The sequence below is a fragment of the Hippopotamus amphibius genome, chromosome X (assembly GCF_030028045.1).
Source record: "Hippopotamus amphibius kiboko isolate mHipAmp2 chromosome X, mHipAmp2.hap2, whole genome shotgun sequence".
NCBI classification, from domain to species: domain Eukaryota; kingdom Metazoa; phylum Chordata; class Mammalia; order Artiodactyla; family Hippopotamidae; genus Hippopotamus; species Hippopotamus amphibius.
Window position 1 is genome coordinate 38,819,601 of NC_080203.1, and position 16,262 is coordinate 38,835,862.

The following is a 16,262-nucleotide window of genomic DNA, read 5'->3' on the forward strand; positions in this document are numbered from 1 at the left end:
TTCTCACCTGGTAAAACCTTTGGGATAAAAGTCTCAGTGACAATTGTGTAAAGAACCCATTTTACTTGGTAATAGAAAATTTCTGTGTGTGTAACTCTTGACCGCTGTAAGGCCATTTCCAAGGATTCCGAATATATTGAACCCATCCAGGTTATTGGCCAAAGACCATACCTTCTTTCTTTTTTTTTTTCTATATGCATTTATTTATTTATTATTTTTTTGGGGGGTACACCAAGTTCAATCATCTGTTTTTATATACATATCCCCGTATTCCCTCCCTCCCTCGACTCCCCCCCACCCTCCCCGTCCCTGTCCTCTAAGGCATCATCCATCCTCGAGTCATACCTTCTTTCTTAAAAGTATTTTTATTTGTTTAGCTTTAATTGAAGTATAGTTGATTTACAATGTTGTGTTAATTTCTGCTGCATAGCAAAGTGATTCACTTATACATATATACATTCTATTTTTAATATTCTTTCCCATTATGGTTTATTACAGGATATTGAATATAGTTCTCTGTGTTATACAGTAGGACCTTGTTGTTTATCCATACTATATATAATAGCTTTCATCTGATAACCCTAACCTCCTACTCTATCCCTTCCTCAACCCCCTCCCCCTTGGCAACCACAAGTTTGTTCCCTGTGAAGGACAATACCTTCTTGAACATCAAGGTGAGAGAATTAGCTTATCTTCCAGGATGGAGGCTGGCTTGCAGCAACTGCAAGGGCAAATCCAAACACCACGATGTAGAGAACATCATGTGATTCTTCTGAATGCTGCCCAGTACAAAGATGCCCCTTCCTCTTTATCAGCCTGTGAGTTCTCAGCCTCAGAACTAATTATATCATTGGCCTTATATGCTTTTCCTATGGCATCACCATACAGGGAGAGTTGGCAATCACAAACTACAGTCAATGTGCTTTAGCATCTTTTTTCCACTCCCTACTGGCCTAGGGATTATTAATTTTGATTTATTGATTTGACTTTCTTATGTGGTTCCCATATCTCTCCATGGATCTATAAGCAAGAGTCATGGTTTCTGTTTAGAAAGTATTAGACATGCTCTTGAACTTGATATGAGGATCTATATGAAGGGCATACACTGGAGGGCAAGGGCCGCATCCTGATGGTGCCAGAGAGTCCATGGAAAGGATTTAAGAAGGGTCATGACCTGGTCAGATTTTCTTTTCTGAACAAATACTAGCAGCAATGTGAATCAGAAGAGTGCCAAGAATGGAAACTAGGAGACTGGTTCCTTCAGGCCTTCATTATTTATTTTGCTGCAATGTTCCCCAAATATTGGGGGTAGAGAGTAAGGGATAGTTTAAAAGATATTTAATAAGAGGAATCATAAGAACTTGGTAACTGAGGAGGCAGTAGGAGTAAATAAAAATGAAGAGGAGCTCAAGGATTATGCCTAGATTTCTGACTTGGGTGTGATGGGAGACAGACCAAAATTCAAAACTCGAAATATGATTTCTACTGAATACGTAGTGCTTTTGCACCATTGTGCCATTGCCAAACTGTAGGCTCATGTAGGTGTTCTGAGCACGTTTAAGGTAGGCTAGGCTGAGCTATGATGTTTGGTAGGTTAGATGTATTAAATGCTCTTTCAATTTAAAATATTTTCCACTTGCAATGGGTTTATGGGGATGTAACCCCATCATAAGTCGAGGAAGATCTGTTGTTTCTTCTTAGTCAGTTTCGTTGAAGTATAACTTAAATACAATAAGATTCTCTGATTTTAACTGTATGATTCAGTTATGGGCCAGCTATGTCTTATATGGATGCTATCATGCCTCCTGCTAAAAATTAATTAGCTGGATTTTCCCCAAGAGGATTGTCTTATGGCTTTAAAAGTATTACAGGATAGATTTGGCAATATAAGAAGAGAAAAGATTTGCTATTAAAGAACCGGTTATTTCAGCCAAAGGTGGATAAGGACTTGAAATACAAATGTGAGGCATGGGCCTACTTTATGCAGCACAAGATTTCACCAATACTATGCTATCCCCAGATGCAAGCCACCGGTGTTAGGAAAGATTTCTTGCTTTCGGATGTAGATGGGGAAAAAATGGGGTGCATACTCACACCGTCTGCACACTTCACCAACCAGGACTCTCCCAGTCTGGTCTTACGTAGGACTAGAAGGTCTCTAACAATGGCTACTGTGCTATGGAAGGAACACTTCTCTGCATTTGGATTGCCAGCCGAAATTCACTCGGGGCACTGGCTACTCTTGAAGGTGTTCCAATTGGCCAGGATATTTTAAAAGGCTAATAGTAATAATAATAATAATAACAACTACAATTTATTGACTACCTACTTTGTGATGAAATGAGCATGTTGATATGTCAATTTTTCCATTCTTCACAACCCCATCATGTATATGTATCCTCTTTTTATAACCGAAACTAACACTTAGATAAGAAAAGTGAAACGCAGTTCTAGCTCTAAAACCTACACATCCCATATCAGCCTAAGGGGGAGCCATAATTTGTGAGATTTGAGTGAATTGACAGCATATGGTTGAGTCTAGCTGAGGCAAGAGCAAAAGATGTGGTGGAAGCCAAGATGGAGCACTTTTGGTACTGGGTGCTACCCTACTAGCAATGATGATTTTACTCTCATTATTTTATTTTTGGTGGTAAAACCCACTACCCAGAGACTTCTATGGGGGAGGAACTGGAAGGTATGAAAATTTAGGAAGCTGATATAATATATATCTAGACTAAAGTAGAAACTACTAGAAACATGCAGATTGCCACTGCCCACCCCCCCAAAGCATTTGCAGCAAGCTTGAATGGAAAAATCACCAGAGCAATGTTGGAGTATGATGACAGGAGCTGCAGGAAGGAGTGCTGAGTGATGTTGAAGAATTGGGGGCCTCCCTGATGAGCCCCAAATGGTTTCCCTATCCATAGACAGGGAGAAAAATGGGGTGAACCTATCACAGTGGGTCACAGTGTGTACTCCAGCCAATAGGTAATTAAGGGAAAGCCACTGGGCCACCGCACACAGGCTGGCCGGCAAAGTAAGTGCCCCTCCAGGCAGGATTCATTCCGTTACTTCTTAAACACTTAGAGTCTGAGGAGTCAAACTTGTACTTGGCCTGCCTGCTGGAGCTGCAGGGGCCACCTCAGGTGTAGCCGGGTACCATGACAACGACTATGAACAACATAATTGGAAATTATTTATTATGGGGGGTGGGGGGGTGGGACGGTGCCTCCTTCGATTGTGATGCCAAGATGGTGAAAGAAAAGTTGGTGGAAAACTTGAAGACCTGAGAAAATGAGGCAAACTAAAGTGGGCACGTGGCATCTTATGCATCAATAAGCCTGTGGCCATGATCTGAGCCTGAGCTTTCCCACCAGGGGAACAGTTGTTCCTGGAAGGTCATAGAGAGTGCAAAGGCCCAGCACAACCAACATTGCATCCGTTATAGTACAGATGTTAGTGCAGATGACATCAAGGCTTTGACTTCTTTAATATCCCATAAAATGCTATGCTCCATACACAATTTGAAGAAGGGCTTAAGGTAACTGTTAATAACTCTCAAAATGATACAGATGATGGGTTAGAAAAGATCATAGGAGTGTACCATGGAGCTCAACAAAAAGAGTTTCACTGATTCTGGAATTGATGCTTTTAATCCTCTTATGAGCATCCTCTTCTGGAAGGGAAATGTTCCAGATTTCAGATATTTATCCTGGTACCATAGGCTACTCTGATATTAATACACATGCCTGTGTCATCGATAAACACATCACTCTAAGTAACATCCATGTAACTGTCACGGGAGAGGTATCGTCAATTGAATTGAAAAATTCATGAATGCAGCTTCTTACATGAACCTCTTGAGACTGTCTCCCAGTGTGGGGGATAAAACCTTTGTTTGGGATTTGGTAACATGGGCCTGCACACTATGTGGTAGCAGCATCATTTTGATGCTGGATGTGTTGGTGAGATTGATGGTAATACATGGAAACCAGAGAGTATTTACCAAAGGACTTAGAAGACTCTATATTGCAAACTGGGACAATACTGTCTTTTCTGCAGTCAAGTCTTATGCTAGAAATATCTCGAAAGCAGATTATGACATAGGTATTTGTGCTTCAGATGAAAAACAGCTTCGCAAACACAAAACACCCAAAATCAGAACAATCACTGCTGAAGGTGGCAATGGACCAGTAAGACCAGAGATTAAAATTGTAATGAAGGGGACTAGTTTAGTAATCCCTGCTCTCTACCTGAATAGCTAGAGGAGTAACTATTTCATTTAAGCGTGATTCAAATGTTTTTGGAACTATGTCACACAGCCATTTAAATATGAAGGGAATTTTAACTACCGTTTGCTGATATCTGTTCAAAAGGCTTTAAAAAGAAAATGTGGAAAACATGGCAGGGCTACTCATCTGTGCCTACAGCAGGGTTTCAGGACACGTCAAGAGATTTATTCTGTCGTATAACATTGTTGGAACATACATTCCCATCCTGTATTTTCAAGCACAGCAATTCAGTTTTACTTGTTGTAGAATTAAAAGTTGTTTCTCATGAATTTTGTTCTCGTGGGACACTGTAGGCTGAGGAGCCAGTCAATCATGCCCGCAGAGGAAACTCATAAGCAATTAGATTTGAGTTCCTTGCTTCCCCAGGGAGGCCTCAGACGTGCCTGAGGAGAAAATGGGAATTCTCACTACCTCAGATGGGCAGGACTAGGGACAGGTGGAATTCAGTGGGGAGGAACTTCTTGATACCAAGGGAATTAACAGCTGCTGGTGGAAATGGATTGGGACATGCTATCCAGCCTGCATCCTATCTCCTCGCCATGACCTCTGAAATGTCACAGGGGAGGCATCATGCAGTCTGTTGCTTTTCTTATTGGAAACTTTATCGAGATTATTGCAGATCCACATGGAGTTGTAAGAGCTAATACAGAGAGATTCCCATGCACCCTTTACTCATCTCCCCCCATTGGTAACAGCCTGTTGCTTCCTACTTTGTGGGAATGTATATCGCTAGGAAACAGGACGAGGGTACTCTAGTGAGAACATTAAAGTACACATAGAATGGAGCCAAACTGCCAATTTCCTTTTTATTCCAAGGAGGGCTGCTTGGGAGAAAATGGAGAATTTATAAAGGAATGGCTCTAGAAAATGCTGTGGATTAATTTCCATGGAAGGTGGTAGGTCTGAAAGGGGCCCAGCTATGCACAGGTTGAGCTGATGAGCCCCAAGAAGGGAGAGGGGAAAATGAAGGCCAGACTTGTTCCCTGGTTCCGTGAGGTGCCAGAAATGGGAAAAGAACCACTCAAAGGGGTCCAAAGATGTAGCAGAATCAGTTGATTTCATGGGAATGGCTTCTGCTGTCAGGTATGGAAAAGAAAACAAGTTATAAAATAGACAGCCAATACGGACCTTCTGTATAGCACAGAGAACTCTTCTCAATATCTTGTAATAACTTGTAATGAAAGAGAATGTAAAAAAGGAATATATGTATATATATATTTTATATATATATATCTGAATCACTTTGCAGTACAACTGAAACTAATACAACATTGTAAATCCAGTATATTTCAATAAAAACTTTTTAAAAAAGAAAACAAGTAAAAAGTAACCTGCTATGAAACTGCAAGTAAGTGGATGCGTCACTCCAGTGCCCTTCCCAGAGGCTCCTAGCACCAGGGACCCGTGTGGCTATTGAAGGTATAGATCAGTAGAGTGGCAAACACAGTTCCAGCAACTGAGCTAGCAGGGCTGAGCTGCGGAGTAAGACATTCATCATTGTTTGGGACCCTGTTCCTCTAAGTTGTTGTGACAATGGGAAATGCCTTTGAAATTTTCTTTTCCAGTGGAAGATATTGCTCATTTGCTAACATATAAAAAGTATTTCTACTTTCTTTAATAGGGATAGAAAAATAGTTGGAGGAAACCTGTCAATCCAAGTTGGAAGGCTATGAGGCTAATAGTGGGAGAGGCAACATAGGAATTCACGCGCACGGGCAGTAGAGAGCTTTGGCTAAAGGCTAACTGCTGGGAGTCTTCTTTAATTGCCTGTTCACATGTACAGAAGTGTCTCTTTTGCTTTCAACATGGAGAGATTCAGTGAGAGAAATAAAGGTTACATGTAAATCCAGTGAACTAGAAAACAACCAAATAGCATTTGGTGAGATATATAATCCGTCGGAAGGGAATATTGTACCACTGGGTATCCGCTTACACAAAGGTATCAAATTACACACACAGGCTCCAGAAGGAACACTAGCCCCCCTGTACAAGTATTACCAGGGTAACAGACCTGCTAAATCTCTGGTGTTTTTTTATCTTGTCTTGAGGACTCCGTTTCTGACAAAGCTAACTCCAATATGTTCATTTAGCAGCTTTCAATGAAGTTTACTGCCATTTAGTCACTCTTGGAGGCACTTTTTAAAAGAAAAGTTATCTTTCTCAGAAAAGTCCACAGTGCCTGACATACAGCAGGAGCTCAATAAATCCCTTCTGAATGAAAGAGTGTATGAATGCATGTTCTCAGTAATGTGGCTTTGGAATTTCTCCTGTGAACTGTGGCCCTTGATTCTAGATATAAGATAAAAACTAAACATTATGCAGATGGCTTTACTTGTTCAGAATTTTCCAAGCAGAAAGATGAGCAGAAACAAATTATTTAGGACATATGGTTTCTTTCAGCAATTTCCCTTCATCTACATTTTGCGCTGCACTGAGTTTACACATTTGTCTCTCTGAGCTATTCTATGTAAAAACCAGATGGAGATTCTGGGCCTGGGTTGTTTAGCGGTAGGATCTGCAGGGCATTTTCTGTATTGCTCACAAGGCTGGATGTTTATCTGCCTTGATAGCTGTGGGAGAATGCTACCCTCCAACCTGGGAATCGGGTAGATGCCAGTGCCAAGGGGGTGGCTGGAGAGGTGACAGAGGAGAGAAGCACCAGCTCAGTGATGTTTGTCATTTTTATTTGCAATACTTTAGGTCCAAGTTTCAAACTGCAATATTTTTACACTCAAGACACAGTCATGCACAATCCATATTTCAATTTTCTATTGCTTCAACCACAATTTAAAATAACAATATTGGAAACGAAAGTCCTTAAAAAGATCAGATGCTGAGGTCAGAAGGATGGAACCGTACCATCAGCAGGTTTACAAAAGAAATAACTTAGAAATCAAACAAACAGAAAGACCATAAATACCTTTAATCCAAAGTTACAGAAGAATTTCACTACACATGGGTTTACAGATAACACATTTTAACAAAAGTAAAGCACAGCCAAATGAGATACAATTCTGATAAACAATGAAAATGTAGATCCTCCTTAACTTGTTTTGTCTGGATATTATGCGTATAATCCCAGTATGCATCACTACCCTGTGATCTGTCTCTTCCTTGCTGATGTACTGAGATTTACAACTCAACCCACTAATGGTTATAGAATTCTGTGAAAGGGTCCATAAAGCACACCACACACAAGCACACACACTGAACTTGAATTTCACACTCAGGGCTGGTTGGCACTGCTGTAGGCAGGGCATGGGGACTGTCCACTACCAGTTTATCCTCTTTCCAGTAGCCTACTCATCCAACTGGTCAATCCCTGTGGGAGTTGTCATCAGAAATGCTATCTTTGGTTCCCAACAAGTGGATTTGTCAACACTCCTTAATGCTAATAGCATGTAATCACTTTTTCCTTTTTCTCTCTGCAACCTGCAAATGCTTAGGCCCACTCAGTAGTCCCAGCCATGAAAATGCATGGGTTCTGCCATCTTGTGCCATTTATGAAGTAAACTCTATAAAGCCCAACACTGCTTCATAGGAAAGGAGGGGCCCAAGTATAGTTCTATTCTAGCAAGTGTGACAGTGTATTTCTGTTCTAGTAGCAAATACTGGCCACAGCTTAATGAAAACCAGACTTGACATACAGAGTGTATGGAAAATGAAAACTTGGGAACACTCAACAGAAAAGGAACATTAAAACAAAAACAAAACAACTGTGACGGAATTGGAAGGCTGCCACAAGTTTTATCAACATTCCCTAGTATTATTCACATCATTTATTCTAGGGTTTGTTTTTTTTTTTTTTTTTGGCATCATCTTACATAGTTCTATCGTTTAACTGCAACCTAAGAGACCCAGGCTGAAGCATGTGATGTTTGCCATCACTTTAGCAGGATGAATTAGCAAGGCAATGGATAGTACCATAGAATGTTAGCGCTTTTGGAAAGCCTTGGAGATCTAGTCCAATACCCTTATTTTATAGATAAGGAAACAGCCATGACATGGTTAAGTGACTCGCCCAAGGTCACACAGTAAGTTAGGAATAGAGCCTATATTAGAATCCAGGTATTCTTACTTCTAGGCTAGTACTTCTACTACATCTGACTGATTCTAATTGCTGTTGATTTCCTCATAGGTCCCAAATCAGGTGAACATGGTACCTGCTTACTACTGGTATTATGGGATAGCATTCACTGATGGCAGCTTCCAAAGGAGACTCTGATGGCACTAACTGGCTTCTAGAAGTTTATATTCCAAGTGTGACTGTATTACGTGGCAGTAAATGCTCCTCGTTATTATCGTCTACTTGAACACAGAAGTGTGCACGTGGAAGTGATTATCGCAGTTCCCGCATTTGCAGATTCAGTTAGATATTGTTTAATATTAAACAGACATCCCTGATGCATGAAGAGTCAGCTTATATTCATTTAGTTAGTAAAGGAGTGTGGGATCAGAAAAGGAGTGGAAAAAATTAAAGCTAACCAACAGAAAGATTATACCAGAAACAAATTTTTGATGAAAATTTCTTTCCTAGGAAAAATAGTCCCATTATTTCCAAGGTCCCGTTTATTTCCTTCCCAATCCACATGCAAATACATGTTCAGCATTGTGTGTTACGTTCACTCAAAATCCCGGGTCTATTAGACTGTCAATTTACAAATGCTGAATTTCAGTCCTCTTGCTCAGAGACTGGGAGTAGCTTGTATCACTGGCCATGCCTTTGTTTAACCGGATATTAACTGCAAGTAGCTCAGAAAAGGACCATGAGATTAAACGGGGAAGGGCAGGGTTAAGACTCTCATAAGTAAATTATATGTTGAGAATGGCCAGAGAAAAGCCTGTGGGTTCTCTAGGTATAAGGTCTGCTCTTGGTGAAACTAACACCTGAGGTCACTACTGCATTATAAAAGTCCTCACCTACAATTTCTTTGGTGAGTTACAAGGAAATTCCTCTCTTTGGGTAGATAGTCTCCCCTTTTCTATTTAAAAATGACAGTAGTTACTGCATACAACCTATAATCAGGCAGGACAGAAAGCACACAGAGGCCGCCATCTCAGGCCAAAGCTAAAAGGAATGTGACTGAATGCCAACAGGCAAGGGCAGTTCTAAATATTGGTCTTAATGTTTTCATAGTCAGCTTTTAAGTGCAAGTCATAACTTCTACTGAAATCAGTGGGACTCGCCTACTGTGCCTTAAAAGAAAATCCTACCTGAATGATAGTATATTTCTGGTGGAAAAGGAAATGGTGGGAGCTGGGGATTTTATCCTTCTGTTCTTCCAAGATTCAACCTGAAAATCTGCTAAAGTGGTCCAGAAAGGAGATACTTGAAACAGATGTTATCAAAGGGGCTAATCGAAGGTCACCCCTCTAATCTAAACTAACCAAAACAGAAACCTTGAGGCCATACCAAAGTGGAGGGGGCAGTTAGTTTGAAAGCAGAAGGACGTGTTTGGAGTTCTAATAGCGACATCTCCCTAGCTTTAACTTACAGATAACAGTCCTCTAAGAAAGCACGTGCCATACCTGAGCGTGTGCCAACCTCAGCACCCAGGCAAATATAAAGCCTACGGAATAATTGTAACTAGCAAATATCTGTGCCCTGCATGCTCTGGGCTCCGGCCAGAAGGCATCTGCTCCTGGTGTCTTTTCTATGTTTCTATAATCCCCTTTCTGATGTTTATTTATTATAAAGCAATATTAGAACAATATCAAAGAAAAATTTTTAAAGAAAAAAAATTTCACATAATCCCACCACCCTAACACAACTGATTTCAATTGTCTGTGTTCCCAGTCTTTGTCCATATGCACACTTATTTTTACATAGTTGTCATCCCTGTTCATGTTATTTAAAGGTGATTTTATAGATTCTCTCTGAGAACTGGCAGCCTCATTAGAAATAAACAACCCATTGAGCAAACGAATATAATTATTTACACGATCTTTGAGCTGAGAAATATCCTTTATAGACAAACATCTCAAACTATCAAAACAGTTATACAGACGACAGGAAGCAATTTCATATTTCTTTTTCTTTTAGCAATGGAATGTGCTTCACAGGGGAGGGAAAGATGTGGGGATCAGGTGATTTAACTCAAACATTGGGGTGCAATTCACAAGCCTGAAAGAAATCTGAATAACACAATTAAAGAATAAATACTTGAGTTAAATCTTCTTACATGACTTGGCCATCCAGTAGCCAAAATGGAACACAGACACACAAATATTTACAATGACACATAGACGAGATCAGCAAGAACGAAGTCATTACCCAACGTGGTGACTGATTTGAGGGGATTGTGTCATCCAAAAATCCTCACGGGATTATGACAACGCACCGGATCCTTGCTACAACATTAATGTTCTTTTCTTTCTTAAATAAATAATCTCTACTGTGCTTCTCACCCTTCCCTGACTTTCCCACTGCCCTATCCCTTATCATCTCAGGGCATGCTAGCAACTTTAAAGATCTGGATCGACTCACCTGTGTCAAGATGAGCTCAAAAAAAAATCCAGGGAAAGGGAATAAACTATTAACCATCTGGAGTCCAACTTGGTCAAGTACACCAAATGTGAATCCTTCAGCATCATTTTGGCAGGAGAAACAGCTTCTCTCTAATACTTATTAGAAATATACATAATTCTCCAACACAGGGAAGGGTCTTTAGAAGCTGTTCTCATTTTAAAATTTACATAGATATACGTTTGTAACAGTAAAGCCTACTGGGATATATTATCATAAAATCTTGGTACAATGGGATGTGGTGAAGTAGTACCAGGCTCCTCGTTGTTAATATGCTGAATTAACAGCATAAAAGAGCAGCCATTTCTCTGCCTACAGTAACCTGAAGGATCACTGCTCCAGGTCTCCCCCCACCAAAAAAAGGCCTTCATGACATATAAGGGATGCTAACAGACAACTAGGGCTTCCCAACCAGGTTTGGGGCTCTCTCCGTTGGCAGGGTATAGTTATCAATGTACTGAATTCTATTTGCATCCCAGGTATTATTTCATTGAATTCCCTGGCACTATGAATGAAAAATGAAAAAAATACTATTTTAAATGAAATCAAAATTAAGGCCCCTCTCTCTCTCTCCCCCACCCCCATTAAAATAGTGTGGCATTAAAATTTTCAGGCCCAGCCACGTTTTTGTGATGCATAACATAGTATGCTTCAAATTAATATTAGCATTTGATCTTGATCTTTTCACATTTGTTATTTTATCCCACTGTGGACGTTTTCGGGGGTGGCGGGGGGGTGTCAAGCCGCTCCCAGATTTCATAGTCAAAGAAAACAATAGGAAATCCACCAGTGGTATCATCTCCTAAACATAAATACATGCATTATATGGTGCACAGAAACTCTCTAAAGAAAGTGCTTTCATTTTAAGGAATGGATAGATGATTATATTGACGGATGTGCCTCGGCAGAGAAGGAGAGAGGCCCATGGCGTTGATCTCTTTCCCTCTCTTGCTGGACGTAGATAGGTTCTATTCAGACTCTTGACATACTACAAATCAAGACGCCTTCTACTGCACAAACTGCTAGCTTTTCAGAGGCTTAGAGAAACAACTCTGTAGAATGTATAAAACTGACAGTACGCTCGAAAGAGAAGCATATCCTTTTCTACGCAGACACCCTCCAGATATTTTTCTACTCTCAGAAGATTCAGGAAGTGGCAACTGTTGAACTTCTAATAAATCGATATATGGTGAAATAATCGTCAAATTTTCATATTTTCCCCAAGCCACAAAAGGAATTCAGTTGGACTGATATTTCTTGGGATATATGATTGCAAACCCAAATGCTTTTCACTGGAGAACTTCAAGATCTTTACAAACATGTTTTAAAATTCAAAAGCCCAAAGGGCTAAGTATGAACACACCATATCTGGAAACAGAATTTGGTGATACATAAGGAAAAGGGCGACAAGTACTTAGAGCCTAATGTTGACTGGGATGTAGTTTTCACTGACCTCCCACTTCTTACAGAGTTGAATGCTTACAATACTTCTGTTCTCCAGATCTTTAAAAATATTTTAATGTTAAAAGTTGTCAGGATAAATCATTTTTATCATCAGCAAATGTTGGTTAATAGGTCTGTTTCCTCCTGATGTGCCTATTTTACAGTCGCATATGTTCCACAAGCACAAAACAGGATTAAATTAGGTATCTTTATCTTTGTTTACTGTCCAACGAGGATTTCAGTATTGCATGCTTATATTATCTTCCTTTTGGCTCTTAGAGAAAATCCCATTTTTGTTTTAGTATGGTTTCTCCTATCAGGATTTACTAGGTTTAAGACCTGGACTCACCCAACTGGAGTGCCATAGTTTTGGTGTGTCTTTTTTCATGTATCATGAAGATGAACAAGCTGGTTTATACAAGTGAGAAATCAACTACCTCTTAAGCATCATTATGAAAATGTAATAAGATTTCACCATTTGAACTTTATTTAGATATAGAGTTTTTAAAAGCCCTTCCTGAACACGCATATTCCTCTCTGCTTTTGGAAAATGTCAAAAAAGAAACCTTTTCCAATACAAATGCAGAAAAACAGGTACACAAATCAAGCCACCACTATAGAAGAATAAAAAATTGCAACTCTATTAGGGCATGGACTTCCACATGTTCACACAGTACTTGCTCTGGGGTTTTTTTTTGTTTGTTTGTTTTGTTTTATTTTTTTTTTTGTTTTGTTTTGTTTTTGTTTTTTACTTTCTTTTTTAAAAAAACGTTTTGACATTTTTTTTCCTGGACATCTAATGACAATGCAAGTGAAAAACATCACATTGGGTAAGGAGTTTTGAAGGAGGTTCGAATGCAAGAGGGACTACTCTCTAACTTAAAAACAAACACGACACTATGAAGAGGGAGTGTGCATCTTTGAGAAATCTTTTTTTTTCTTCAAAGTGAATGCACAAAATGAGGGGATTCACTACTGGCTCTTTCGCTTCACGGTGGAAGTGACCACTTTATGGCCACTTCGACATTGCTGCCCTGTTTGGGCTGCGATTCAGGCTTACAAATAAATTACATAATCTGAGGGAGTAGGAAAAAGGCTTATAAGAAGTATCTATTCATTTGAAAGTTAAAGAACCCCCACCCTATTTGACTGTCTTTTCTTCCATCTTTCCTGCAGCGGAGTTTTATTTCAGTCTTACTCATGAGAGAGATGGTGTGGGGTAAGGCTTGCAGTCCTAGCGGCTGCTGTTCTTAATTGCTTCCTTTGCAGCGATAATCAGAGGAGTCAGGCTGGAGAGAGGCTTGGCTAATTTTAAAAATGGATGCTGCAAAAGGAAAAAAAAAAAGAGAGAGAAATTATTGGAATTCTTTCCTCCAAAAAGTATATTACTTTACACTTTCAAAGAGCCTTTTTTTCATTAAAATGTATTTTGTGGATCCAATTAAAGATCATTAAAAAACAATAGTGCCAGCTTTTGTCCTTCAGATGTTTTTGTTCTTCGGTGTCATGAAATCTTCTGGAAGCTGACTGGCAAAGCTAGAAATTCAGAGTAGGGGTCTTGTAAAATCTCACTTGTGTTTGCAAGTCTAACTTCCTGATTTTCTTAAATCGATGGATTTATCTGGAGCAGCCCTTATGCTTGAAAAAGTGTATTCTGTTGACTACTAAAGACCTTGACCCTGAAATCAATGGCCTCCTAACTGCTAAACCCAATAGTGTGTTTCCGCCATTTCTTTTTTAGCCTCTCTGCAGTTCTTCAAACAAGTGAATATCCCTTCCTTCTTTGAAATGTTGTTCTCTTTGGGGGCCTGTGACATTCTGCTGTCTCAATTCTCTTCTATACACATGCTCACTGACTACTCCCTCACTCTCTGTCTTCCTCCCTGGCTTTACTTACTCTTCTCACCTCCCAGAACGTGACTTTCATCATCTTCTTTTTCTAATTTAATTCCTGAGAGAACTCATTCCTTTTCAGGGTTCCAAATTCTCATCAAGCTTTATGGAGATGACTCCCAAATATCCATCATGTGACCTGATCTTTTTCCTGAATTCTGGTCCTATTCTCCAATTGCCTGCTGGATATTTCCTTTTGAATATCCTTCTGCCATCTTGAACTCAACATTTAAAAATGTATGTTCAAGTCTACCAAACAGGATACTCTCATGTGATGTAAGTTACAGGGGCTTTGGAGTCAGAGCATCTAGGTTCAAACCTCTTCTTTGCTTATCACAATGGTTAAATGAGGTAAGTGATAGTTCCTTGTAAGCTACATAGAAGCCAATCAATGTTAGAAACTGTAGCATTATCCTCTATCAGTTCTGCTTTTGCTGAATACTACCACGGGTTTGATATTCTGAGATCACTTTTGTGTTCTTCTCCCTTATGTTCTACATGCAATCAGTTACCAAGTGCTTCCTTTCCAATGCCTGTTACAATGGCTTTTACAATTATCTCTTGCTTTCCCTAGGCCTAATCAACTTAATCCTGAATTATAATAATAATCCCCCCTTGATCTTCCTGCCTCCATTTTTTTCTATTGCTAATTCTTTTTTTTAAAAATATTTATTTATTTATTTAATTTATGTATTGCATTGGGTCTTAGTTGCGGCAGGCGGCCTCCTTAGTGCGGCATTTGAACTCTTAGTTGTGGGATCTAATTCTCTGACCAGGAATGGAATCTGGGCCCCCTGCATTGGGAACTCAGAGTCTTAACCGATGCACCACCAGGGAAGTCTTTCTATTGCTAATCCTTATTGCATACCACCAGATTCATCTTCCTGAACAAAGCTTTCATCATGTGTGTCTCTTAGATATCTTCAGTGTTTCCTCACTACTTACAGCCCCTACCCTTTAGCCTGGTGTTCAAGGCTCTCTACGGTTCTGTCTCCTGCAGCTTTCCTTACTTGAACTCTTTACTTCAGCTACACTGTCTATTTTCTGTTCCCTTGAACCTTGCCTACATACCTTTGGTCACACGATAATCCTTCCATCTGAAATTCCTTCCCCCTTTCCCCTCAAACTATCTAAAAGTGATCTGTCTTTCAAGGCCCAGCCGAACTCTTTCCTTTTCGCTGAGATTTTCTGAATGCCATAGCCCATTGAAGTACATCTCTAATCAATCATGACATTTACTGTGTGAACACCCACTTGGTTTGACTGAGTCTCTAAACAATATTGCGGTTTTTTTCATGTTCCCAAGGAGACTGTGAACTTCTGAAGAGTAAGAATCATGCTTTTAACAGATTTGTATCACCTATTGCACTTAAGCCTTCCAAATGGAAGTCGCTCCATAAAAATCCACTTATTTGTGTCTTTCCTCCAGCCTTCCAGTGGTGTGAATGTCATGTATCTCTCTCCTTTCTAACCTCTAAAATGGGCTAGAGTCAGAAAATGGAGTTATATGGACTTAAGGTGATATACAAATTATAGCTTACGTGTATAAAATGAGAAGATGCGACAAATAAACTCTTCAATTTTCTCAAAATATCGTTTTGCATCAGTAATCTGGTTCAGATAAAAGTATTGTTGGGGAAGGAATTAACTAGATAATTGATGCAATTACCTACATAACTGTATAGCTACCTTAAGAGAACCTAGATCTTCACTCATCCTTGGAAGAAGACATGATAGGAATGGCTACCAGGATGTGTATGTGGGGTGGTGGGAGGAGTGAAAAGATGTGGAAACGAAGCACTTGAAAGTTCCAGTTTTTAATCTATAATTTGAGGCTGGATTAATGGGAGGATTAAATAAATGTCTATTTCAGCTTTGACATTTTTGGGCCCCATGACAGCCTGTGAAATGCTCACGGGTAGCAGAAAAGACAAGCTGTAGGCTCCCCAGTTCCTCCAAATTGGTTTGTCCCAGGTATGATTTGGGTTGGGATGGGATATTTTCATGTGAGTGTGGCTGTCTCTGCAGGGAGTTCAGAAGCAACAGGAACTTTTTTGTTTGGCCTAAAACAGACTGAATCTATGGTTAATAGCACTCTGTATGACCCA

The 16,262-nt window shown here is 39.8% G+C and overlaps 1 protein-coding gene across 9 annotated transcripts in view; it reads right to left on the reverse strand.

Moving 5' to 3' along the window:
• Nucleotides 1-8,082: 8,082 nt before the first annotated feature.
• The window catches only part of PAK3 (p21 (RAC1) activated kinase 3), a 257,512-nt gene continuing 249,332 nt past the window's right edge, over nucleotides 8,083-16,262 (reverse strand). For all 9 annotated transcript variants that reach the window (XM_057717981.1, XM_057717976.1, XM_057717975.1 and 6 more), the window contains one exon: nucleotides 8,083-13,585. In XM_057717981.1, coding sequence (XP_057573964.1) covers nucleotides 13,496-13,585 — 90 coding nt within the window. In that variant the 3' untranslated portion in view covers nucleotides 8,083-13,495. The remainder of the gene's footprint in view (nucleotides 13,586-16,262) is intronic.